Genomic DNA, 26,809 nt, shown 5'->3' on the forward strand with positions numbered 1-26,809 from the left:
TGTGTGAAGGAGTTAGGGTAGCAGAAAGTGTCTCAGTATTTTGTTCATGAGTGATAGTGACAGCAAGAGACGAATAGATTAGGAGTCTGTTTTCTGGTCTGTTTTGGTGAAGAAAAAGTACAAATTTTTAAAACCTCACCTTAGCTCATGATTTACAGATCCTGACAGAAAGACAGCAGCTGAAATCGGAGCACAACACTCTGCAAATGTGGCTAAATTAGTTTGGATTTGTTCAGTAACAAGGATGTTTATTCTTACCCAAGTTTACATCCTGGCACCTCTGTGAGTTCACATTTATTGATTGGGCTTTACACAAATTGTTGGGATTTTTTTCTCTCTCTCTGAAAAGAAACATTTTGAGTCCTCAAAGTATCCACACACATCCTTGTAAAATAGAATAGTATCTATTTTGCAGTAATGTGTGCCTGTAATAAGGCCTGCTTTTAACAATTAATCTGTCTGGCAACATGGACCACAGACAAATTGAAGGTAAAACTCAGAATACAACGAACAAGCCTCATATAGCCGAAGGACACCCAAAAAATAGATTTGATCAAAGGAAATTTCATGTTTTACATTACCTTGAGTAACAATTACTAGAAATGGGTTTGTAAAACAGTAGGCACCATCAATAGCTTCTTTTTGAAAGAGTGTTTATGTTTGTGACATAGAAGTTGTTACCATACAGCAGAGAAATCAAAGAAGCCCAATTAGTTTTTAAGATTGTATCAATTAAAATTGACATGCCTGCTGATAAAAGCTTGTTTTCTCCTGTCAGTGTTTCATTCTGTGTATAAAGCCTTACTTCGTATGATGGATATTTGGAATCATATTAAACAAGCTAATATTTAGTTGTTGTTTTTTTTTTCTCCCAAAGTGTTCAAGAAATTTGTTTGGTAAATATTTCAATATGGGAGGGATGAATGTGCAGCAGTGCCTAGCCAAACAGTTACATCTGTGATTCTGGCACAAGAGCAGTCAGAGGTTCATCATTTGGCTGTTTCCTCCAGCACTGATTTCTCTCCAACTCTGGTTCTCTGTCAGCCCTTTGATTCTTTTGTTCTCCTTTGGTCCTCGCCCCATGAATCGCTTTTGAGCAGTTTCGCTCTCCTCCCACTTGTCTTCTTCTTTCGTCCCGTTTCCTCCCCCTCCTTCAACAACAATTCTGCATCCAAGTGTCTTTTCTGTCTCAGTACACACAAACGATAATTCAATCAGACATAAAAATGGCATTCGAGGCCTGAAGTTGGCGGAAGTGTAAAAAAAAAAGAAACTTGTGTGGGGAATTACATTGGAACACTTTTGCTCTGTTACTGATGATTTTGTAAAGTTTCTTGTCATTATAGTTGTGCATTTCATAATCACCGACAAGTTATTACTGGTTGTTAATGTTTTCACTACTAACTATGCTGCTGCCTACATTTTTGATCTCATTCATTTCAGAATAGCAAAGTACATGCATCATTATTTGCTTCTTTTCTCCAAGGCAGACGTCTTTGGGTTAGGTCTTGAATTGGCCCTGTTTAGCTATTGGTAAAAAATAATAATAATATTTCAACTTCAAACACTTATCACAAACACCGCATCAGCATGCTGTTGTCTGTGCATGTCTGTGTGTGTGTAAGCGGGAGCTTGGCTGCTATCGGTCCTTGCCTCTGGTGAAAGGAGTGTGCAGCATGAAGGAGAGGGGTGGAGCACAGGTCTGTCGGGGGAATGTTTATCACACTGAAGCAGGAGACACACAAACACTGTTAAAAACCTGCACTCACAAGAGTACAAACACACACGCAATATTCAGAAAGGTCTATGTGCAAGAGGATGCGCAGTCATTCAATTTGCTGAGGTTACAACCTTAAACGTTTCTGTAATTCATTGGAATTGTAATAAACCAACAGAAACACAGTTTTTAAGTGGTAGGAAAATCAAAGGGCTTTCCAGATTTTTTCACAATTATTAATACAAAAAGTGTTTTCTGCATTTGCATTCCTTTTACTTGTCGATACCTTGCAGAATTACATTTCACTGCCATCACATTTGCATGCCTATATTTCTCTAACAGTTTGCACATCCAGAGACTGAAGATTTTCCTCATTCATCTTCATAGAGCAGCTTATCTCTGTTGGGTGGGTTAGAAGATGCATATGAATAGCCACTTGGACTGTTCTAAAAAATAATGCTTAGCTCTAAACCCCCTCAATTGTTGCTGAAGCTCTAAATCTTGAGTTGTTTTCCTGCTGCTCCACTCTCAGATATTCATAACTTCTCATACTGTATATTTTATTTATGTATTTCCTTATAATAAGCTTCATATATCTTTCTTCAGTTATGACCAGCTTTTATGACCCTACTGTTGAAAAGCCTCCCTTGGCTCAATGTTGCCCCCAACACATTCCAGATGCATTCAGGGTGAAGCACAGTGTTAGTTTTTCCCGTCACACATAGCATTTTGCACGTTGGTCAAAAGTCTCTTTTTTGTCTCAAGTCTATAGTCTTTCTCATGTTTGCTCTCTCTCGTACATGACGTGTGCCAAAATCCAAAATTAACTTTCTATCATCTTTCATTTACCTATTTGTTTGTACTCGCCACTTGTCCATAGGGGCCACGTTTGTAGAGTACGCTTACGTTGTCATGTTGACAGCGTTTTCCAACTCAGCTGTGGATCTCTGTTGCACCCGCAAAGGTGACATGAATCTTTTAGCTATTTATTTTGTTGTTGTTGTTTAATGGTTTCCCATGTTTCAGCTCTGATTTTGTCTAGGTGTGTATCAAAGTTTGATGTAGATATTAGAAAATATATTCAGGCAACTAGCTATTTAATGTTGTCGCATAAATGAAGATTTGTGGGAAATCAAGTCTACTGCTAGTTTCAGTGATGTAAGGGCAGACTCTTATTTCGAGTCCTACACAGCTGTTTCCAGGTGAGGGTCAAAAACACTCAGGCATCTAAGAGCCCTCAGTTAGCTGATAACGCAACAGCCTTCACTTTTTCCTCTTGTTGCCCTTCACAAGGCCCCAAGCTTTGCGTTTTCTAACATCGCCTGCCCTCTCCATGACTTTTCTCCCCTATTTTCCATCCTGTCTTCAATATTCGATCCTCTCTTTCATGCCTCTTACCACTTCTCATGTCGTCTCTCCTCAGCATGCGCTCTCCTCTGCCCCTACTGTTTTCCCAATACTCTTCATCTTCCTTGAGTGATGGGGGCGAGACAGAGGGAAGAGCAGACAGCAGAGTCACTTCATCAACCACAGTCTGATAGTTCATCAGCAGCTGTTCAAAGTGCTGCTAGTTTGTCTTCATTTGTTGCCCTTGGTTTCCTTTTATTCAGAAGTCATTGGAAAACTTATTGCAAATCCTGAAATCTCCCATCTGCGCGCTATATTTTGTCTTTTCGGGACCTTATTTAGAAAGCTGAAAGCTTTTTTTTATATGATCACCTTAGTTTCAATTTCTATTGAATCTGCATAAAATTGAAGGCTATGTCAAAACCTCAGAAAAGAAATGGAATATTATGGAGTAAAACCATTATAAAAAAGGAGATATGAAATGATGAGAAATAAAAAAACAAGTATGATTCTTAAATTAAAATGGTTATTTTAGCTATTTAAAAAGAAATTAATTCTACATTGCTTGTCAAATCCATTAATTTTTCACAGACTTCATGAAGCTTATAGTGGCTGCGACAGAGAATTATTTCTCAAACTTGTCTCTTTTTTTTTGCCCCCCACAGATAACTACTGGAATGCGGCGTCTTTCACCACCCCATCATCCTACCTGCATTTTGCCACCTTTCAGGGAGAGACCAGCGCTGACATCTCCTTCTATTTCAAGACCAGCGCTCCCTACGGCGTCTTTCTGGAAAATCTGGGCAACACTGACTTTATCCGCCTGGAGCTCAAGTGTAAGATGCTTTTGAGATGCACTGCGAGTGCAGAAGAGTCATTTCTTTGTGTTTGCCTTTATTTTTCTATATCCTTGAGACTAATCTTTATCCACCCAAGTGGCAGACAGTGTTTGACGCGCGGCGTATTACACACGCATGCCCACTATCACAAAGGTTTTATGCAAGAGCACACGCACACACATACACCACGAGCTACCATTTGCCTTCCTGATTATACCACACGCTTTGTGTGATTGCGGGAGAGAGCAATCATTTATTTAAGGTAATTGGTGTGCACAATAATTATGTCCATTATAAACCGCTATTTAACCAAATCACAAATTTTTAGGGATGACATAACACAAGTCCTTGTTCATACATTCACACACCTTTACTGTCTGTCCTCTTTTCATTTTTCCATCTCTGAAAAAACATAATTTTGTGTGTAGAGAAGAATTTCAATCTGAAGAAAAAGAAAATCACAGCACACATGCAGACGTCCACGTACACAAAAGTCAAACGACATGGTTGATTTAGAGCTGTCGGTCAACAGAGTTTATTCTTAGTGTCTTAGTGTTTACTTGCTGCATGACACTTTAAAGAGACCAAAGTAGTTCCAAGCAGAAAGCATCCTTAGTTTTACAAGGTTTTCACTAAGTAGACACTCTCGGCCTGAGTGAAACAATAAAGACGACTGAAGCTTTCGTATGCAGTTCTGTTTGACATGCTGTTGTTCTCAAGAGGTCAAGTTATTGTCAATAAACAGATTGTTTATTAAAGAGTTAACCTGCAGATATATTATCTGCAAATTTCCACTTTCTTAACCTGGCATGATCAAATCGGTTGCCTATTTTTATTTTTATTTTTTTCCCTCAAGTGCTGGGAATGAACTCTCACAGATCCAAAAACGTTACTTTGTCCAAAATCTCTGACCGGGTGGAAAACCGTATATCTAGCAAAGTCTGATGTAGCTTTCTGCTGTGGGACCAAAGCTCTATGATTTGGAAAAAGCAAGGTTGCAAGAAAGTCTATAGTGGAACTGTCTGCACTTTGTTCAGTAAAACAGCTGAGAAAATAAATGGACTGAAGGGAAGGGAAGCATATTCTTACGTCAAACAGAAAGTAACCAGAAAAGAGCAATTCGGATGTTTCGGTGCTGAAAGAGACATAAACATAAATATACAATAAACAAATTTAAATGACAGCTTCTGAAAACAAACAAACTTTAAAAACAGCAGTTAGACATCACATATTCATTGTTTACTCTGACCTATCCTTACAAAGTCCTGGTACCCATCTCCAACAGTATTAGGGTAGTAGATAGTAGGCCAACATGGAAACAAACAAGCAAAACAATCAGGCATGCAAACATTCCCTCCTTAGGGCAAGTTAGAGCAACCAGTCAAGTGGGAGGTAACCAGAATACCAAGAGAGAACATCCAAACTTTATCCAACAAGGTCCCAAACCGGGATTCAAATGCAGGACCTTCTTGCTGCAAGGCAGCAAGGTGAAAAACTGTGCCACGGTTTAGCCCAGATTAGACAGGCAAAATTATTTTATCTACCTGGAAATTAATATTATGTATTGCTTCAAAGATTTATTGGAGAAGCAAAACAATAGTGCTTTTAAAGGTCAACATAAGGTCAAAGTAAAAATTGTATTCATACTAAAAGTTTCCACACTTCAGTGTGTTTATTTGTTGTTTTTTTGTGAAGCCCACAAAGATCTACACAATAAGCACATAACTATAAAGTAGAAGGGAAAGTATTATTTTTATATTCTTTTTTTTAATATTTCAAATTAAAACTTGGCGTGCGTATACGGACTGTGAGAAGACATCCTCTTTCCCAGTAATGTGATGGACATGTGGGTTTATGTAGAAACATTGCAATAATCTCAAATACCTGTCAGTAGTTCCTACGTTTTGATTGATCGCTGCTGTTTATCTTCTCAGAACGCTGTTGCTTTATTCGGCTGGACCTCTAAATAAAAATACCCATTAAACAATAAATGAAATAGAAGAGAATGTGGAAGAGAGGAGATGCATTTTCAAATGACGCAAAGAAAGTCGCATTTCTCCTCCCAGAGTCTTATGGCTGACATGTCACGCTCTGAGCTCCTATGATCTGTTTCAGTGGTTTAGATTAAATTCCCTGCTCCCACAGTGGAACCGTTCTCATCAGCTGTTTTAAAATCTTTTCAAATTAATCACAGAGCTGTATTGTGAGACTGTATTCTGGCACAGCGGGGAAGTCGATTAGTGGTTAATTGCGTGTTTTTTGTGCTTTAGGAGGATTCGAACATTTGGGTCAGAGTTGCTTGCTGACCATTTCCAGACGATGTTGGGCAATTTATGCAAATCTCATGTTGTAAGAGACAGTAATTTAAAAAAATGATCTGTTAAAGGTTAGTCTGAACCCTTTTCACCAAATAATGTCTGTTGGTGAGCTTTTAGCACATGTGGTGAAAAACCTTTTTTATTTTTCTAATTCCTTAACAAGTCAAACACTTGTTTCATGCATATTTTTAATTTTATAACCACAGTGTGAGAAATTGCTACTCTGGTTTGGTGCATGTCTTCCCACCACGTACATAAAACACAATGACAGTAAGTCAACCTGTCACAGCTGCAGTGTGTGTGTGAGCGTGTGTTTGTGTGTGTGTACATATATCTCTCTCGAGGCTTTCGAAATGCCCCCACATTGATTTTTTTTTCTCTTCCCTCCATTGCTATCATCTTGCATTTTGCCCCGCAGCACACGTTTAGACACATAGTCGCAAAACGGCTCATATGCACACTCGCGCGCACACGCGCACACATAATCTCTGCCCTCTTGCTGGTGCAAAACTCTATCTGCTGCAATCCAGAGAGGGCATGAAATGGCAGCATTAAACTAGACTAGCAGGGCTTTGCCATTGCAGGGGCTCAAAGCACTGAAACACACATTTACTGATATGCTCACAAAACCTTTTTTTTTTCAAAAAGAAAATACACATTACTTTCACCTCAGCAGGCTCAAAGTCATATTCCTCTTTTAATCTTTACACTGAAGGATGAATACATAATGTTTTTTTTGTGAGGAAATGCTGAAGACTTACTTAGAAGTGGACCAGTGACAGAAGCGAGGACATTCAGGAAGGTCTCCAAACACACAAGTGCTTGACTTTTTGAATTCTCTGTGGCTTGAGGGAAAGTATGCGCCATATGCCACTTTTTTCAGCTCTCAAAAGGCCTCATGGTCTGTCTTACCCAGAGGTTATATTTAGGTTTAGTATCCAGCAGAGAAAAGTCCTTTCCTACTGGAGACCTCAGTTTTGCAAACTGTGTCATAGCCTTATTCAAGTGAAGACAAAATACTGTAAGTTTGAAATCAGGATGTGCAACTTTCTCTAGTAATATTAGTAATTGTTTTACAAAACATTCCTTTCTAAAGCTTTCATACCCCTTGTATTGTTCAATATATGATCTTTTTTTTTTTTTTTTTTTTTGCCACTCTTTTCTACATGCCAGATTTGTGGAGTGCTCACCTATTAGCTGTCCCATCAGTAAATTCTCCCACCTGAGTTGTGGATCTCAATGACTCCTCCAGAGTTGCTCAGGGTTTTTTGGGTTCTTCTCTGACTAATGTTCTTCTTGGCTGATATCAGTTTCATGTCTTGGTGGATTTGCAGTTGTGCCATATGCTTTCTTAAATTTGTAAGTTTTTATTTTTTTGATGATGAACTTAATGCTGTGTGAGAGCTTTGTTTTTATTACAGTGTAACCTTGACCTCTTTGGTGTATCCCTTGATATTCATCATTCTTCATACTCACTAATTGTTCTTCAGCAAGAAGAGGCACACAAAACAGATCAGAGAACAACTATATTTATGCTGAGATTATTTTACACATGAATAGATTCTATTTACTAATTAACTAAGTGCAGAAATGTATCCTATTGTTTGGGATGGAAAATAGTTTAAAAATATTATGTTAATACTTTCAAAAGAGGGAGTCATAAGTTTTTCTTTCTTTTAAATGTGAACAAACAGCCATCATTCTGTGCTTTGATGGCAAAACAGATTTTTACTTCTGCAGCAAAATGAGAAAAGTTGGAGCTGAGGGATCATTTTGGTTGAGTGAATTTTCTTACTCAAATCTAAATGTTACTTTTGTCACAGCTATGTCGGTTTTTGTTGTTGCACTTGGACTTAAGCTTTCAGAAAAGCGTGGTTTCCATCCTTTTACGATTTAGTGTCTTTTGCAGGTTGGGAAAAAGTGAAAGACTAACAAACCGAATAAGACAAAAACTAAGCTGTAATAAGCGCAACAGAAAAGAGATCAAACAGATAATACACTACCAGCTGCCTGAAAAACAAACAAACAGCTAGACTGAACTTTTCGTTAGACAAACACACGAGTGCACACAAACATTCCCACATAAGCAGTGCTGCTTTTACTCAAAGTCATCCACGGTCTCTTTTGCGATTTATCATCCATCGATTGTGCCATGCTGCTGCATAATTTAAAACTTGGCTCTTTTAGCCTTTGTTTGAAAAGATAAATACGAACCTAAATCTCAAGAAACACACACACACACACACACACACACACACACACACACACACACACACACACACACACACACACACACACACACATACAAAAAGACACATACGGGGCAGCAAGCATGAATAAAAACACACAGCAATGGAAAATTGCATTTACGCACACAATTACCTTCTGACATCTCTCTCATCTACACAAATAGATGAGACAAACTCTGTACTATGAGAAGGTTTTTATTTTTATTCCCACCGGAATAAAACTTGTAGATCACACACACACCTGCACACACAAATGAGCATTATTATACAGAGTTGCTGAAGTTATGTTTCCGCTGGGGTCTATGTGATTGTCATTTTCTTCCTGTTTAGTGCATCACACCTCTCTACCTTCAAGGCTTGTTTGAGGATACAGACATCATTAATTCGGGGAACTAAAGGCTGTCAAATGCCATATATTGTAAATGTTTAACGAATAAACTTTAAGCAGCAATCAGCAGCTGTCATCTTGGAGCTAAATCCCTCACTTCCATAATTGGGGGGGGGGGCTTGTGCATGTATGACATTGAAACAACAGATGTTCTTCACAGTACATGGCACACACACACACACTGAGACTGTGCAAGAGAAAGAGAAAATGGATCCAAGTTACAGGCTTTTCATTCTTGCCATATACCAGCAGGTAGGCTGCATATATTCAAAGCTTTGTCTGTAATGGGGGGAAAAAAAGCAAGGAAGCAGGTGCAAGAAGGGAAGCATCCTGTTGATCTGGCAGGAGATGCGTCAAGAAAGGACTACAACTGTCTCAGTCTTGAGCTTAAATTAGTTGAAAGGTAAAGGGTCCTAGTTTACAAGGTTGACTTGCTCAGGGTTCACAGATGCTATTGTCATCAAAATATGAACAATATAACATCTAAACAATACCAATATCTCAAATCAAACACTCAAATTGCCCAAAACGGCTAACCATGACAATCCCTCTTTGTTCGCCTTTTGGTGAGATGTAGTAGATCTTCAGGTTTATGTGTGTGCAGCACTCCAAATAAGAGCTTTGTTTGACAAATCAAAGAAAATCAAACGAGGACTGTCATTTAAATCGACTCTTTCTGAAAGCAGAGGCACAAAAGATAAGGAGTATAACAGGCACAACACAGAGAGGAGACACCAAAGGAGCTGGAGAGGTAAAGCAGAGTGGGGTATCAGACAGACAGATGAGGCCCACAGTTAACGCGGTTTGTCACAGTTCTAAAGCAACACTTGTCAGATAATAGCAGCAGAAACGCCACAGAGACTAAGCATAGATTTAGCTTTAGAAAGAGACAAGCACAGCAATGTCAAGGTTTGAATACATTGAAATAAAAAAATTTATTAAAGCCGATTGAGAACTATGGACTGATTTTTCTCGTTTGATCAACTTAAGGGTGATCGGAAATTATATTCCTATTAATTTTTTGCACTTTCAAACACTGAAAATGTTGACGGGGAGTTTGGTGAATCTACAATGGTTTCTTAGAAACATTTCTCGAAAGGTTGATTAGAAAACAGAGTCTGGAAATGTTTTGTGCATGTCTTCAATTCTCCTTCAATTCTGCTTAGCCAATATTCATTCCAGTGCATATAACCTGGGAAAGAAAATATTTAAATAAATCATGAAAGTTGGAAAGCCAGATGAACACATGATGAGAATTTCTCATTATTCCCACTGCCCTTAATTGACTAGAAAAATAATAATTCTGCAATACCTGCTGCAGAAAACTACAGGAGATTATAGAAAGATTAATAACTCACCTGCTTGTTTTCTGCTTTGTCTTAATGTAAATGGCTCATGAATGATTGCTTAGGTTATCCTTGAACTTACTTGATAATGCAGGTGGTGTTAAATCAGTCCTATTGTTTGACATTGAGAACGGAACAAGAGACATTCCTAAGGAATTACAAAATTCAATATTCTCTATTTTACTAAGCTTGCCTGCAAATTAGCTAACTGCTAAGAATTTCAAGAGGGATTTCAGCGGCATGCAGACGAAGGAAAGAAAGGGTCAAGGCGCTGGTAAATGGGAGAATTCTGTAAGAGCAAGAAGTACGAAAAAGTGAGAGGAAAATGAGTAAATAGAAATAATATAAAAACTCCGGAGAGACTAAATTTGTTGTGAAAAGGATGCAAGGCCAAACACTGGAAGAAATAGCTGTATGATAAAAGATATAATTAGATGAGAGCGATATGAAAAGGCCAGGAATATTGATTGGGCAAAACAAAAGAAGAAAGTTCATTTCCCTATTGATTAATACACAAAATTATCCTCTGAAATACACAGGCAAATAGAGCAAAAATGAGCCAGCACAACACAGAGCGATTAATCATCAGTATGGCGCAGTACATCGATGCCAGAAGCAACAATATGGCACCCAGAATGCATAAGTCTCACAGTATTTCCAAAATTTGGAAAGAAGTCAAGTCAATTTTAATACACAGAAGGAAAATTGGCTCGCTAGAAGCAAAAAAAAAAAAAAAAAAAGTGTTTACATCTTTTGGTGTTGCAAATTTGAGTTATCAAGTAAAAAGTCAACATTTTGCTGCGACAAGCTTTCAGAAAATTAGCAAGTCAAATGTCATAGAGTTGAAAAATATGTGTAGCTGTTACAGGCTTTCATACCTGACAACAATTTGCCACATTACAACCTCAAACTAAAAGATATTTTTAATTGTGTATTTAATGATTTCTATTTGTAGCATACAGATATATTTAGACCATTTTAATCTGATACCACTGAATAATAAAATCTTTTAAAATGTAGCTATTTAGTAGCTAATATTCTTGGCTGAGAACCTCAACCGAGTGGTTTATATTAAAACATGTGTCAGAACAGGCCCACCACATAAAATTCCAATATATTTTATTGAAAATTGTCCTTGTAACAAGGGATGCACTGATATTCTTGTCAGCATGGTGGTATCCATTTGATATCACATGCATCTACTCAAACTCATTTCTATTCATTGAAATGTGGTGAAACTGCAGAAACACGTAAGAAAATGACATCATCAGTCTGCGTCTGCACATCCCAGTAAGCGATGGTGAAACAGCAGGAAGAAAAGGAACTAAGAATACTAAAAGATTCTTGCAATTTCACAAACCATTGGAAAAAAACTGATGCAACGCTGAGTGCCAAGATTTTGCTAGCAGCAACAAGAATCAGCAGCACCTGAAAACTCTCACAAAGTGGACAGTGATAGTTAATATAGCTGCATATTGCTAATCCTGCCTGCAAAAAACTTTTATGGTTTACACACACACAGACACACATGCAAACCTATCAAGGGCGAGTTGAATTTAAGAACTGTATCTGTGATTAACAGGTGTGGCAAAGCTGTTTGTTCACAAACAAAAGAGACAGTGTTAAAAACGAAAAGCTATTTGTTTCATTAAAAGTGCAATTCTTTATCTTCTAAAAACACAAAGAAGGACGCGACTGTAAAAAAAAAAAAATAACACATTAACACATCCGTAGTTGTAACATGCCAAAATAAGTAAAAGTTCAAACAATACAAATAGTCTTTCAAAGCAATGTGGACGGTGTTTTTGAACTATTTATATAACGTCATCAGATTTAGATATAGTTGGAAATGCGTCTGGAAGTGGTGTTTGTTCTCCGTTACACACAATGAGCAGATACTTATAAAGTCAAAGCTAAATAGTCGTTCCTCGGTAACCTTTCCTAGGATGGACTGGCAACATCTGAAATGCACAGGTTGAAAGGTCAATCACTCAAACACAGAGAATCAGAAATATAAATGAATGATTTACATTGAGGTACACCCATCAAGGAAGAACACTGCCCCCTTTTGGTCTGCGGCAAGCAATTAACAAACAAAATTAATTACTGCCACACAACTGAAATCTTCAGTTACATAACTTATCAATACAAAATAAATCTCTCAAGTCAAGTCTTACTGAAATAATAAAGTTATAATTGGCAACTAAAAAGGCCATCTTTTCCTTTTTCTTTAAGCAGAATTTTTTTTTCATTATACATATACAGTATATTTGCAATTTCCTGTTTATCTTATGGCTTTGCCGTCTCTAACAGGACCAGTAAATGCTGCAACACGACGTCTTAATATGCAAATTCAACAGGTCTTGACACCAATTGACGTCCTGTGGGATTGGCCCTGTGTGCAGTCGTGTTGTGCAAAACTGAAATCTATATCTGGCAAATGAATGGACCTGAACCAAATGAGGCATTAGATCACTGACTGGATGTCTACGACTGGACCACATCTGAACAACTAGTTTTGGATTTGAACATTTTGCAGTGTTGTATCATGCCAGTCACAACTTTACTCTTGAAACTAAGGTTTCTCTTTGTTTTTCTCCAGCCCCCACAGTGGTCTCCTTCTCTTTCGATGTTGGCAACGGACCTGTGGAGCTGACTGTTCACTCTTCTACACCTCTCAATGACGACCAGTGGCATCGTGTGATGGCAGAACGCAACATCAAAGAAGCAGTCCTGCAGGTGGACCAGGTGTACAAGACATCCCGACTCGCGCCCGCACAGGGCCACACTCGGCTAGAGCTGTTCAGCCAGCTCTACGTCGGTACGACACACACACGCACACTCTCACTCACAAAATTAACAATCATGTTTTCCTCTAGAGTAAGCAGACAATAAGATGTGTGCCTGCTGTGCACACATCTTATTGCTTTCTGAACACTTATTGTTGCCTTTGTAAAGGACACATAGTCTAGAACTTGAATAACACAAAATAACTTCAGTGTCTTCCATTTCTATTTAAAACAAAGGTTTATATGTGAACTTTGTTTTCACTTTTGCTGCCCTCCAATTGAGACAACCACATTCAGGACGTCTGAATGATCCATAAATTAAAGATGTGCCAGCTTTAATGCCCTTTAAGACGTTCCATTGAGCTTAGCCACAGCCGCCACTAATTAAAAGTCTGCAGGACAGACTCGCAAAAAACACAACGATGTGTTTTCCTTAATCATTTGCACATATGTAGACACACACTCATCCTTGGAAAGTCATCCATTTCAGTGATCCGAGTTTTAATAAATGCAAAACTGTCTCTTTTGCAAAGGTCGTTTCATTAATACTTTAATACCTTAAGAACACATTTATATTGCTATGGATTAACATTGCAAAGAAAAATCTGAACCATTTGATTACTAGATGGAGCAACTTCTTCCTTAGTGATGGGGGAAGAAAGTTGGGTTACTTCTGTTGTGTCTATGTTCTACGCTTTAAGCCCACTATAAATACAGAAAGTAGAATATCTGTCCTATTTTTACCTTGCGACTTGACTTCTGCTTGAGTTTGTCTTTTGTGTTGAGCCTTCAGCGTTCTACGCTGCAAACTTTAGGGCTGAGAGAGTGTTAGGGATTTGCGAATAGAAGAAAAAGTGCTGAGGCAAGTTTGAGACTTCCTACTATCTCATGAAAAAAAAAGTTCTGCTCAAAAGAGATTGCTGAAATTTCCAATCAGGCATCCCGATGTGATAGCCTTCACCATCCTGATCCCCGTTTGTAACATAATTCCATCCTCTCATCATTTTTTTCTCTGATTGGAACATCATCTTCTTATCAGGAACCCATTCTGCTCACAGTGACATTTATTGAAATGGAAAGAACTGAGAAAGGCTTTGTCTTTGTGCAACCTGCAGATCTACTGGAAAAGTATTTATACCCTTGAACTTTTTCTCAAAACTCACAGGCGTAAACTTCATTCAGTTGTTATTGGCTGTGTATGTGATAGACCAACACAAAGTAGCACAAAACTGTAAACTGGACTAAAAAGGCTACATAACTTTAAATTTTTCTTTGCTTTTTCCTGAAAAGAAATTTTAATCAAATGTGTATACAGACCCTTTTATTCTGATAAACCTAAAAACGTTTCAGTAGAAACTCCTGTCACCTAATTAAATGATGTGTAATTTATTTTCTCTATGAACAGCTAGAGGTTCTGTGAAATCCTTGGAGATTTGTTAGAGAACAATAGTGACATTCGGTTGTTCAGAAGTTTAAAGCAATTCTTCAAACAACATCTGAAGAATTGTTTTATTAATCTTCTGAAAATTAAAGAAGTATGTCACAATCTACCAAGCTTTATATCTAAATGTGTTGAACACAAACTGACATCTCACTTCTTTATTTTTTTTATTTTTTTTTTTAAATATTTAATTTCCGTTCCACTTCACAGTTATGTGTTACTTGGTGTTTTACTTTGTGTGTCACAAAACATTCTCATAAAATATAATGAAGTTTGTGATTGTAGTGCAATCCATCTCTTCTCTTTGCAAGCATGTATCCCTAACTCACCAAGGGAAGGACTGTGTGTAGCCAGAGCCACAAAGGTGACAGGGCCGCCTCATATCAAGTCTCTAATCTCTGCTTAATCCTAAGTCGAGCAACACCTTGAAAAGTCCCAGGAAGTGACCCATGCAGTCACAGGAAGGGGCTGGTGTTTGGCCCCTGGATAGAGATCTTTTAGTGTTTGATGAAGAGATGTGTACAGAGCTGAAAGAGCTCAGCAGGCAAAAAGATTTCGTCCTGACTCACTTGATTGTGTCTTGTTATGGAACATGTCGTGCCACTTCACACTTGTCTTTGCCTTTTATTGATGTGAATGTTGAAAAGAATAGTGGGAAGCAGGCTGTGAATACAACTGATTTCTGCTGCACTGATCTTAGCCTGAAATATGTTCTGTACAAATACAATCAGTTTGATTGATCTTCGTGTTTCTCTCATACGCACTTTAAAGACAAAATTAGGCTTGATTTTGCTAACCTTGGTCTCATGTTTGTCTGTTTATCACCTCTTTCACTCCCTCTTAATCAATACAAGCCTTGTCAAGCGTTTGATTGCTTTACTGTTTACCGCACAGTGGCTCATTTGCTGTAATGGCTTTGAAAGTAAATGTTACACTATCAGCTTGCCGCCATTTACTTCACACTGTTAACTTTTAGCTTCCCATTCCGCTTCATACATGAACGTAGCTGCAAATCCTGCCGCATTTTATTAGCTTTATGCCACCATCTGTGTTTTCATTTCCGTTTTGATTAATTCTCACATGAATCTGTTTTTTTTGTGTGAGCTCTCTCATGCTTGGATTGTGCTGTCTGTCTTTTTTCTTTTTTGTTGTTTTTTTTTTTTCTTTTTTGCTTCTGTCTGCATGGACTGGCCTCTTGCTTGTTACCGCTCACTGCATGTGTGACACCCATCACAGGAAAACCAGCTGCACTCACCTGTCAAGACAGTAGGTAACATTTTATCTGTAAAACAAGAAATATTCCTACAGAGATGTGAATGTATTATATTGAGTTATAAAATGCTGGTTGTAAAACTCAAAGATAACATGACATTATAATTTAAATAATAATTAAATTTAGGTAACTTACATGACAAATCTACCCTAGACTTTTGAAAAACAATTTGTTGTTCCCACTTTTTTTGTTGTTGTTTGTTTCACATATGTTTCAGATCATCACACCAATTTTAATATCAGACACAGATTACCAAAATATACCCAATAATCAGTTTTCAAATGATTAATTCATTTAGGGAAACTATCTAAACCAACATTTTCTGAAAAGCTATTCAGCCTCTAAATCTGATAGCTGCTTGTGCTATCCTTAGCGGCAACATTAGTGATCACATTATAGCTTTTCTTGCATTACTGTGGAGGAATTTTGCCAATTTTGTGGCAAAATTGGATTTTTAAGATGAGATGGTATGTTTAAGGTCATATCACAGCTTCTTAGTTAGATTTAAATCACGTCAAGATTTTTATTGTGGCATTAAGAGTTGACTTCCTGGTAGGCTTGGGTCAGTCATTGTCCTGTGACAAAGCGCAAGTGTACATAAGCTTAACATGTTTTGGTAGAGAGGATTAGAATGGGGAATTATTTTGCCTGGTTGGTTTGGATAGATTTTTTTTTTTTCAAATAATAAATGAAACTGTCTTTTGAAAACTGGATTTTGTTTGTTTTTCTTTCAGATTAACTTGGGTTAGGGGTGTTACTTCTTCACGGCCAATAAATACATAGACTGACTTTTGAAGTCACCGGGTTTTATTTGCACTGGGTTTTATTTAGGTCATCAGCATTACATACAAATGCACTAACTGATCAAAAACGCAAAAACGAAGAAAATCTTTGGGAGTAATGCTTTTACATCGCATTATAATGCTTGTAGAGCTCCATGTACCTGGACAGTAATTAGTATTTGCAGGCTGATTTTGTTTCTGAACAAATTTGGTAAACTTCCCAAGAATAGTGTTTTGAAACTATTGGTGTTTAAGGCAGATAAATATTGTCTCAAAGTTTTAAGTAATATCAAAAATTGTGAAGAAGAGGAATCTTCTTTTATGTTATGTTGAGGATTGAGAAGTTTACTCAGTGTCTAATCATAAATTTCAGACATTACAAAAAAGCCTCAAAGCATATCATGCTCACTGTCATCTTCTACCATGCTACAAATCCTGAATTAATCTGTCCAAAGCATCTTCTCCCAAAGGGTCTGTTCTATTTCTGTTCATCTATCTGTCCTAAATATTCTTTAAAAAGCAAAGCAAGCAGAAGTTCTCTGCATCGGATGTTCTGCTGATGAATTTGACTGGGTTGAGGTGATTGGTTCTTGTGAGAAACCCTTTTAGCTATGTTAACCTTTTCATAGCCTTTGAGAGAGTAGCAAAGCTTTAATATCAGTTTGATCTTATAGAAGTTGGCTTTTGTATTTTCTTTTTTTGCATTAAAAATTGAGAAACAGTTTCTTTATGTTTCTTTTTCTTTTCTATTTACAAGCCATTTTTTCAAATTGGATCAAGTGTTTCATCTCCACATTTCCAGTTTTACCTAAGTATATCATTTGTAACTGATACATCGTGTGTACACTTTTGAATTACAGACTGTAGTCACTCTCCATCAAGCTCTATTAGATCGCATTTAGGAGCCATAAAGAAGCAGGACGCACCTGTGCTTCAGGACGTGTTAGTGTGTACGTGCCTGCCTCAGTCTCTGCAGGCATCAGAGCCTGCTGTCCGTTTAATCAGAGACTGATTTAGCCCTGGGTAAACAGGTGGCAGAAACCTCCAGCCAATCAGTGCTACAAAATAGATTAATTAAGAGGTCTACTAAGAGTGTAATTCTTTATGAGACTGGAAGTGGAGAAAGCAGGTGAAAATCCACCTGCATCCTGATTTCTGAATGATGCATTGGTTGGAGAGAACCAATGCTTGTTTTGGTAGTCTTTCTATTTCTATGAACCCGCAGTTAAGTAGTTAAGTTTCTTTTCTTTCCTTTATGTGAAAATGCTGTTGAGGGAGGAAACAATTTGCACATTCAAGTTTCCTTTTCAGGTTGTTATTTCTCCCTAAGCAAGAAGATCCAATTTGGAGACTTGAATCCCTAAAATGTCCCATGGCTCTTGTTAATGATGGTGTTCATGTATATGTGTGTGCATACCAGCATTTCTGTCCTATGTCAGGGTGCTTGCATATTCAAATCGATACCTGTAGGTGCATGTTTATGAGTTTGTTTATTGCTTTAGTCATTTAGCTTCAAATTCATCTATTTAACACCCTTACCTTGTCCATTTTAATGGGTTGTTAGACTGTAATGATGCTCGACCAGAATGACAATGGAAGCATTTTATAAAAATGGCTATTGACACTCTAAGGCAACCCATTCATGGTTGTATTGACTCACTGAAATCAGGTATGCTGTGTGTGGCACATTTTGAATGTGTTTGTCTGAAGTATGTAGTTTTGCATACGTTCATGCACCCATTAGCATGTGCATGCTTGCATCAAGTGTGGGCAAGATGTTCATTAAGAAACCGTGTTCATTAGGCTTTTCTAATTAGTGAAAAATCAAATGAGTTGAAGGTTGTTTCAAGAACAGTGTCGCAGTTTGAAAGATTAGCATAACATCAGTGGCTTCCTCCAGGCTCTAGCATATTAACGCTTCTAAAACTGATTAAAACAGAGCCTCTTGCATTCAGAATGACTCCTGTAACCCTGAATCCCATTTGTCAACTATTCCTGCTCTTCATTTCTTTCCCTGATCCCTTTCTATTGCCTCTCAGGTGCTGCGGGGGGCCAGCGGGGGTTTCTGGGTTGTATCCGAGCCTTACGAATGAATGGCATCACCCTCAACCTGGAAGAAAGAGCCAAAGTCACGCCAGGGGTTATGTCTGGTTGCCAGGGTCACTGTACCAGCTTTGGGATGTACTGCAGGAATGGAGGAAAGTGTGTGGAGAGGTATAATGGGTATTTATGTGACTGTACCACCACCGCCTTCAACGGCCCGTTCTGCACCAAAGGTAAGGACTTTTTTTTTCATTGTAACAGTTTCAGCCTCAGTGTGTATTCTAGTGTCTTATGTTTCTTTGCAAATGTATTCTCACTGCAGTTTGTCTGGTAAAGCAAACTGCAGTGGTCCAGTAGTAGGCCTGTGCTCTCCTTTAGATGATCCAATTCTAGTCTCTCAAATAATTTCATCACCCCAAACGTCTGGGCAACAACTTCACGGAAACTAGGATGACGGTGGAACACTAAAGCAGGAAGGAACCTCCTGCAGCTTCAGTAACTAATTGAATATCTGAATGAAAATAGGAACCATTTGGTCAGTGCAGGTTCTAAGGGAGAAGGTAGAAATACTATCAGGGTTCTGGAGATTTCCTGGCCGTCTGAAGTTGAAAGTGCTGCTGTGATCTTAATGTGAAGAGAGATGGGATAGGGTTGTAGAGTTATTTGTGGTGGGTGCAGACTATTGACTGAAGTACACTTAAGTTAGAAATTGAAGCAAAATGTCCTAGGACTATTTATACAAGGTTCTGTACATCTTCAAGCTATTCCATTCAAAAACAACAAATATATTTCAAGAGTTATATGGTTTCTCATTTGTTGGAAGTTTTTCAAACTCATGAGGGTTGTTTTATTTTAAAATGAAACACAAAATTCCTGAGCCTGAGCTTATCCACTTCTACAAAGCCATTTGTAGAAGAATTTTATCATTCACAGTCCCTTTTTAAGTCCACAGAGCCAGAGTCAAATAGCACCAGAATTACTGCTATAGTACTAATGCTTTATTGAGCTTCATTGGCCGACACCCTACTGTGATTTTTGCTGCGCTTTGTGATTGTCCTCACTTCCTATTCAGTTTGCAGCCGTCTGTGTTGAAAGTGTTTAGGCTTATGATAAAAGCCATCGATTGGCAGTGATATTGTGCTTACCTACCAATTCTCCCTGACTTCAGGGTGTGCTTGCTGAATACTGAGAATATGGAAAGGCAGACCTGGGAGATCAAACTGGGGGAAATGAAAAAAAAAAAAAACGAAATAATAAATTACTTTTGCAAAAATGTGGGTGTGTTTAGGTTTTGGAACATCACAGACAGAAAATGTCACACAGCAGCTCTGCTTCAACTTTGCTGTATATTGCTAAAACATCATGTTTGTTTCATAGGGATTCATTAGATAGTCTATTAAAGTTCTACTTCCCAGAACAAGGTTTTGTAAAGTACTCAGGGGAGAAGAGCAGCAGTGTTGTCAGAGGCGTTCTGCTAGCTCCCAGTCAGAGAGTTGATCTCCGACACGTGAATTAATTTGTTTCCTAAAGTTGAATGGTGTTTTTCCCCTGCGCTCTTGGCAGGGGGGTGACAAGATGACAGAAAAGCAGTGTGCATCTTTTTGTGGGTAGTTGTGCTTGTCTCTCTTTGTGTGTGCGTGTGTGTGTGTGTGTCCTCATGTGCTATGACAGAATGACAGTGTTCAGTGATAATGCTAGCAGAAGACATGAAAAGACCTCCTTTGAATTCTGTCATAAGCAATGAAGTATTTCAAGATTTAAAGAATAAAGATTAGCCTACTGTCTGTGTAAGAGGGAGGGGCTTGTGTGGATGCGTAAATGCATGTGTGTGTGTGTGTGTGTGTGTGTGACTTTGAGCAGGTTGTGGAGTGGGGGTGGGGGGTGTATGGGTACACATCAGAGAAGCAGACGAAAGGGAGAGAGCACACCCTTGTGTCTGTTTGTTATTTTGCACGTCACTTTAACTTCATCATCTGTTCCCTTAGATTTTTCCCATTTCCCCCAAAATTGTTTCAGTCTGCTTTCTTTTTATGTTTCTCTCACTTACAATATTCTGTCTTGTCTTATTGTTTCTTTGCCCTTTTCCAAAGTTTTCCCTTTCGTCCCTCTTTAATGTACCATCACCCTTCCCACCTCCCTAACCCATCCTCCCAGTGAGTGAAAAATGCTTGGAGTCAGCCATAATTGCACAGTGCATTTTCATTGTATCCATATTTACACAGCGCTTAGGGGACCCTCCGGTGTTATTATTATACTCTCCCATTCTTTTTGCTTTTCTGCCCTTGGGGGCCATTGGGTGTCTGCGTGCAAAGGTACATACACAAATGCAAGCATCCCACATCTGTATTACCTCTTCAGTCACACAATCACGCAGAACATGCTGTGGCTCTGGTTTGCTTTTCTCATTCATTTTGCCAGAAAATTGTATGTTGCCTCAGAAGCTTTGGGCTTTGAGTGAGTCACATTTTTTTTCCTCCAGCTAGGTGGAGATGGAGGTTTGATTGCCCACAGATTTGGTCAAAATGTTGATTTGAAAGGTGCTTAAAATTTTAAATACTCAGCTTTTTAACTGGCTTATGCCAAGTCAACTATTTGTATAGCACCCTTCAGCAACGAGGCATTTCGATGCACTACATTTGGTCAAATGTATTTGGCAAAATTGTTGAGAAAATATACATTGATCAGTTTTCCACTTACTCTATAAAGTTGTCTTTGTTTAGTAGTATTTTTGTGATTTTCTGGAAATTTGTTCCAGATTAGGTTAGGTAAACAGAATGTATCAGGACAAGAAACCACATGAGCATCAATAAACAGAAATGTTGTATTCTTGTTACGGACCACCAATGTGAGAGGGGAACAAAATGTAAAAACATTTAAAAACTGCAAGGCACCAAATATAGTGTGAATTTTGTAGATATAATTTGGAACAGCTTTAGTAAACTTTCTTAAAGGTTGGCATATAAAGGAATATAAGAGTACTTAGAAACAGTGTTTGTCACAAACACAAAGCAATTTGCTAAACGGGCCTCTTTCAGCCTTGAAATTTATCTAAATGTAGAAAAGGTTTCCCCGGTAAGAATATTCCAGACATTTTCCATCCCATTTTCTATTAATAAGGCTTCTATTAAATTTAAGTAGTGTAGCATGAAGAATTTATCAGTCTGAGTCTGGTGGGAGACAGGGGTGCAGTGAAGCTTTATAAAATTTATATAAATGTGTTCAGTTGCAATTTTCTGTTCAGGAGGGATAAGACAAACATGTCATAGTGTATTCAATACAAAAAAAAAACAAGAAAAACAAACACTTTTCTGTTTGTTTTTTCCACAAGCCTTCTTTTTAAGTTGATGGTGTTTGTCTCTGTTTTTAGCAGATCCAGATTGAATGTACACACACACTCCAAACAAAGAGCATAACTGATATAGGTTACAGAAAATAAGGTTGCTTCTTTTGAACGTTTGATCATGAGAATCAATAAGCCCCCTGGAATGGTTAAAGCATGCCATTAGGTTCGTTAATGTACTGGTAAATGGTGTATTGTTTGGTTTCAGGTACTGGAGAGCAGCAATTTAACACCCACTTTACTACCCCTGTGGAACACAACCATATTCATGTGTGTGTTTATTCCCCTCTGGCTGAATATTATGTTTACCAGCTTGTGTCTTTGCAAGTCTGAGTCAGTGAGTGGCTCCCTGTGGCTTGGTTATGATCCAAGGTGTTTTTCTTACTTTTTTTTTTTTTTCATTTTTTCTCGCTGGCTTTTCTGGCACACATGCAGATGCACCCATGTGTATTTCCTCTGTGCGTGCCTTTCTCAACTGAGCATATAATTACATTTTTTATGATTTTTTTTTTCCTTCTTCTCACCCAGATATTGGTGGCTTCTTTGAAGCAGGAACACTGGTCAAATACAACTTCATGCCCGAACCAGTTCCTGGGGCCAGTAAAGACACAAAAGCCTTGACGCAACAGCTGATGCCAAATGACGTGAATTTAACTAAGGAAGAAGTGACGCTCAGTTTTAGCACATCCAGTTCTCCAGCAATTCTCATGTATGTGAGCTCCAAGACGCAGGACTACCTGGCTGTGGTGTTGAGAAACAATGGTAAGGCTGACATGCACACATGCAGTTTGCCGGTTCTTCCTTGAAACTGCAAAACTTCAGCCGTGGCTGCGGGTCTCTTTAAGGTTCACTGCAGGTCCGGTATAACCTCGGCGGTCTGAGGGAGCCGTTTGCAATAGATGTGGACCAGCGCAACCTGGCCAATGGACAACCACACAACATTGACATGTCCCGTCAGAACAGAAGCATCTCCATCCAGGTACAGTCCCGGCGCACACATAACATCTAAACCCCTCTCCTGCTCTTGCAGCTTTGAATCAATACTCAGAGCAAGGCAGGGAGGATCTTTAGCTTGAAATCCATACAATCGAGTGGTGCACAGACTGTCACTGCATGTAAATATAAAAATAAACAAAATTTTTCTGCGCGATCTCACAACACAAGCAAGACTTTAATGGATTGTTTGCATTGCACCAGAGTGTCCCCTTCTCCTCCCAGCTTGTCTGTTTCCACTTTTAATCTCCTTTCAGAAGCATCCTAAGCACAGTAACAGAGAAAGTATCGATCTGTGTTTGTTCAATGTGGGCACATTGCTGTGTGGGTTTTAACTGCAGCCATTACTATTTGTACTCAAAGTATGCAAGACTGCACATTGATGTGAGGCGCATTAGGAGATGCTGAATACTTCTGGAATATGTCTGTTGTAGTGCTTCTCAAATTTAGCTGTGAGATAGTTGGTTGTGTGCAGTTTCAATGCTTGATGCAGATTGGGCAAGACAATTTAACAACTGTTTTATAGAGTGACTGTTGCTTGTTTTTTCTTCAGTTTAAGGATGACTATCCATTATTGATCATTTTGGCCTGCAGTAGTTTAATTTATTCATTTCATATTTGTTTTGAATTGGATTGCATTTTTATAATTTCTCAAGAGTCTGTCTCTTGCAATGAAGGAAAACCACAGACAAACATGTGAAAACTAAACTGTATCTGTCACCTCTTTAGAATTTGGATAATTTGGGCTGCTATGTTTGCAACTCCTATGTATCACTAGTTAAATATTAATAAACTGTTTGCATGATATATTTCACACATATATTGAATTCTCAGTATAAAATCCTGGCTATCCAAAGATTAGTCAGGTCGCATTCTAATATTCAAGAAACTACGCACCCCCTAGTGATCAAAAGGAGACATTGCATTGTTTGAATGAATCTGACTTCCTTGTGCCTGCAAAACTTTGCTGAAAGAATCTCACATTGGTTGTCAGTGCTATGTATTTCCATATCTGTTTTGGGTTTTCTTTTATACAAAAATATATAATGTTGCAAAGGTCCAAATTATGGATTGTTTCTCTGATATTCATTTGTAGTCTGAGGTGGAGTTAACCACCTCAGACTACAAATGTGAGGCCTAAAGTTTTAGTCGTCCCAAAAGGATTTTTTTTTTTTTTGTCGTATAAATCAATCTTTGTAAACTATCCATTTTGCAAGTTTCAAAACAAAACATACAGACATATAACAATGTTAGATGTTTAATGTCACACAACTTCTGTGGAGATGATTAATTAAAGCTTAATAATAATCTAACCAAAAACCCTTGCCCTCAAGCATGCCAGATGTAAGAAGAGTAAGCTTTCAGAGTATAAACCATTACTTCTTTCAAATTTTGTTATGAACATCAGTGAGTGACTGCATTACATCACCTCACAAAGGTCTAGCATGGATACTCTTTCTTTTTTGTTAAAGCCTTGATTGCACTGTTTTCTATCCTCTTGTGTGTGTTATTGTAATGGAAAACACATCTTAAAATGGGACTAAATGCATAGAAATAAAAAAAAAATTGTGAGTCATCAAGTCCTGTCATGTCTTTGCAGTGCATGTGTCTCTTTTGATGTGCTGCTTTTCTGAATAATGCATGTGTACTGGGATCAAATGTGTGGAAGTCAGTGCTCTGTTGAGTAAGAAATGTGATACTTTTTGGTGACATCATCATCTTTTTTTTCCTGTTTCCTTTTCTGAACTCTTACACTAAAGACTCATGACTTCACTTCGAATTGAATCCCCCCAAGGCTTGAAAAGACTTGATATCTTACATCAAACAGATAGTAGGTTAAAATGTGAACTTGCCTGCCGTGCAATGCCGGAACTGTGCCAGGCACACTTTCCTGCCCACTGTGCACCCCCTGCTAATTCCCACAATTACCTCCTCCTGTTACTGGATCATGCATGCCGCATCCATCTGTCTACCTGCTTTTCCTTCTTACTTTGGCAGCATAGACTCCAGTGGTTTAGGGGAGTTGTTCTGTCATCCAGTGCTGCTAAAGGGGTGTTCGTAAAGTTGAAACAAAAAACAAATTTGGGGAGGATACTATGCAGCATTACTCTGAACCACATTGTTAAGGGAATTTCAGTCCTGTCTTTACTTGGGACTTAACTAGAGTCTTGGGTGGAAAGACTTGACTGTTGTGACTTGCAAAAGAATGACTTTGTCCCACTTCTGGTGTTCACGTTTTGAGTAAACATATGTTAAACTTTAATGCTGCCTGGATTGCATATGTTATAACTTGCATAATTTTTGTTGTTTGATGTGCTACAAGACTCTTGTTCCACTACACCAGAGGTGTCAAACTCTAGTCCTCAAGGGCCACTGTCCTGCAGCTTTTAGTTGTGCCACAGGTACAAAACACTGGAAGGAAATGGCTTAATTACCTCCTTCTTGTGTAGATAAGTTCTCCAGAGCGTTGCTAATGAGCTAATTATTATATTCAGGTGTGGTGCAGCAGAAGCACATCTAAAAGTTGTTGGGCAATGGCCCTCCAGGACTGGAGTTTGACACCTATGCACTACACCAATTTGACGGGGAGTATTCCTCCTAAGTTACGCCATGATGCAAATACAATGCAATCTCATCTGGACAAATGCACACAACTCTGGGGGGAACAGTTTCCTTGATTCCGCCAACATTTCTAACTTTAGTTTTAACCTGCTCTGCTGTCTGCAAGCAGCTCCATAAAAAAAAATGAAAAAGTTTCCCCAACCTCCTGCATCACTGACTGCTTTACAAACAGACCACAGTCATCAGTTAGCTGACTGAAGAGATGAGTGGGTGGACAGCAGCACAGGATCACTGCAGGAGACTGTACTCTCACTACTTCTTTGTCCTGGGAACTGCTCTGTAGGTTTCTGACATGAACTAATCATTTGACAAGCTGCAGGCTTTTTTCTGGGTGGTCCATCGCTACTCCTTTGGATGTCTGTTCGCCAATTTCGGGATTCCATGCTGTGCCCTTGTTGTGATCTTTGCAGGATGCCTGACTTACAGAAATACCAAGGCCGTGGAAGAAGACAGTGCTGTATTGCTTTATTGAGAGCAGGCAAACTTTCAAGTCTGTACACAGGCTTTTGTACTTGTCCTCAGATGTGTGCATTTTATACTGCTTTTGTTTCAAGTTCCTACAAAAGATCCAGTGGCCAACTTGTTGCTCATGAGGATGACGTTTTTTTTTAGATAAATAGGCTTTCCCGAGAAGGGATCTTGGTGGGACTTTATTTATAGAAACGGGGAGTTCTCCAGCCCAAGCTTCCAGTCTTCTTTTCTTAATTGAAATAGTAGACTCTAGAGATCTCTCTGAGAAAGCCCTAAGCACGAGGTACCTTTATGTTACTGCTCAAGCTTGCAATATTAAAGAGCAGCCTGTAAGTTCAAATTGTATTCAGAATTTTTCCATACAAATATTTACTTATTAAATAAATATAATGATCAGCTGTACAGTGGGACATTACCTTTAAATTTACTCTTGGTGCTACCTTACTTTGGTGTTATCACTTTAAATTTGTACTCTTAACTAGGGTTTTCAGAAATAATCAATATTTTTGATTAATGCATTTTTGCAAATTGTTTTGGATTCTTCTTGTCTTCAAAATTGAGACAAGCTGAACCTTTTATACCTTCAAATTGACACAACCTCCCTGCATACACACACACAGACACACCCTCCCCTTGTTTATACACGTTCTCCTAAAAGACCATGGCTGAAAATCTAAAGAGTGAGCTGCTTCTGGAAGCTTAAAACTCCATTAACATGGCAAGTACATTGTGAGAAAAGGGAAAGGCAAAACCGTTGTTCAGAGGTATTTTTTTCTGTGAGGCAGACAAACATAAAAACCAATTAAAAAAACCTTCAACTACAGAGCAGAGACTACAAAGGCCTAGTACAA

General features: G+C 38.4%; 1 protein-coding gene across 2 annotated transcripts in view; it reads left to right on the forward strand.

The window, feature by feature from the left end:
* Nucleotides 1-26,809, forward strand: part of cntnap2a (contactin associated protein 2a) — a 266,864-nt gene that overhangs the window by 217,059 nt on the left and 22,996 nt on the right. For both annotated transcript variants that reach the window (XM_055037488.1, XM_055037489.1), the window contains exons 18-22: nucleotides 3,730-3,900; nucleotides 12,807-13,025; nucleotides 18,529-18,765; nucleotides 22,401-22,634; nucleotides 22,718-22,851. In XM_055037488.1, the coding sequence (XP_054893463.1) occupies nucleotides 3,730-3,900; nucleotides 12,807-13,025; nucleotides 18,529-18,765; nucleotides 22,401-22,634; nucleotides 22,718-22,851 (995 nt within the window). The remainder of the gene's footprint in view (nucleotides 1-3,729; nucleotides 3,901-12,806; nucleotides 13,026-18,528; nucleotides 18,766-22,400; nucleotides 22,635-22,717; nucleotides 22,852-26,809) is intronic.

The sequence above is a fragment of the Poeciliopsis prolifica genome, unplaced genomic scaffold (genome assembly GCF_027474105.1).
Source record: "Poeciliopsis prolifica strain line A6 unplaced genomic scaffold, Auburn_PproV2 SCAFFOLD012, whole genome shotgun sequence".
Classification (NCBI taxonomy): Eukaryota; Metazoa; Chordata; class Actinopteri; order Cyprinodontiformes; family Poeciliidae; genus Poeciliopsis; species Poeciliopsis prolifica.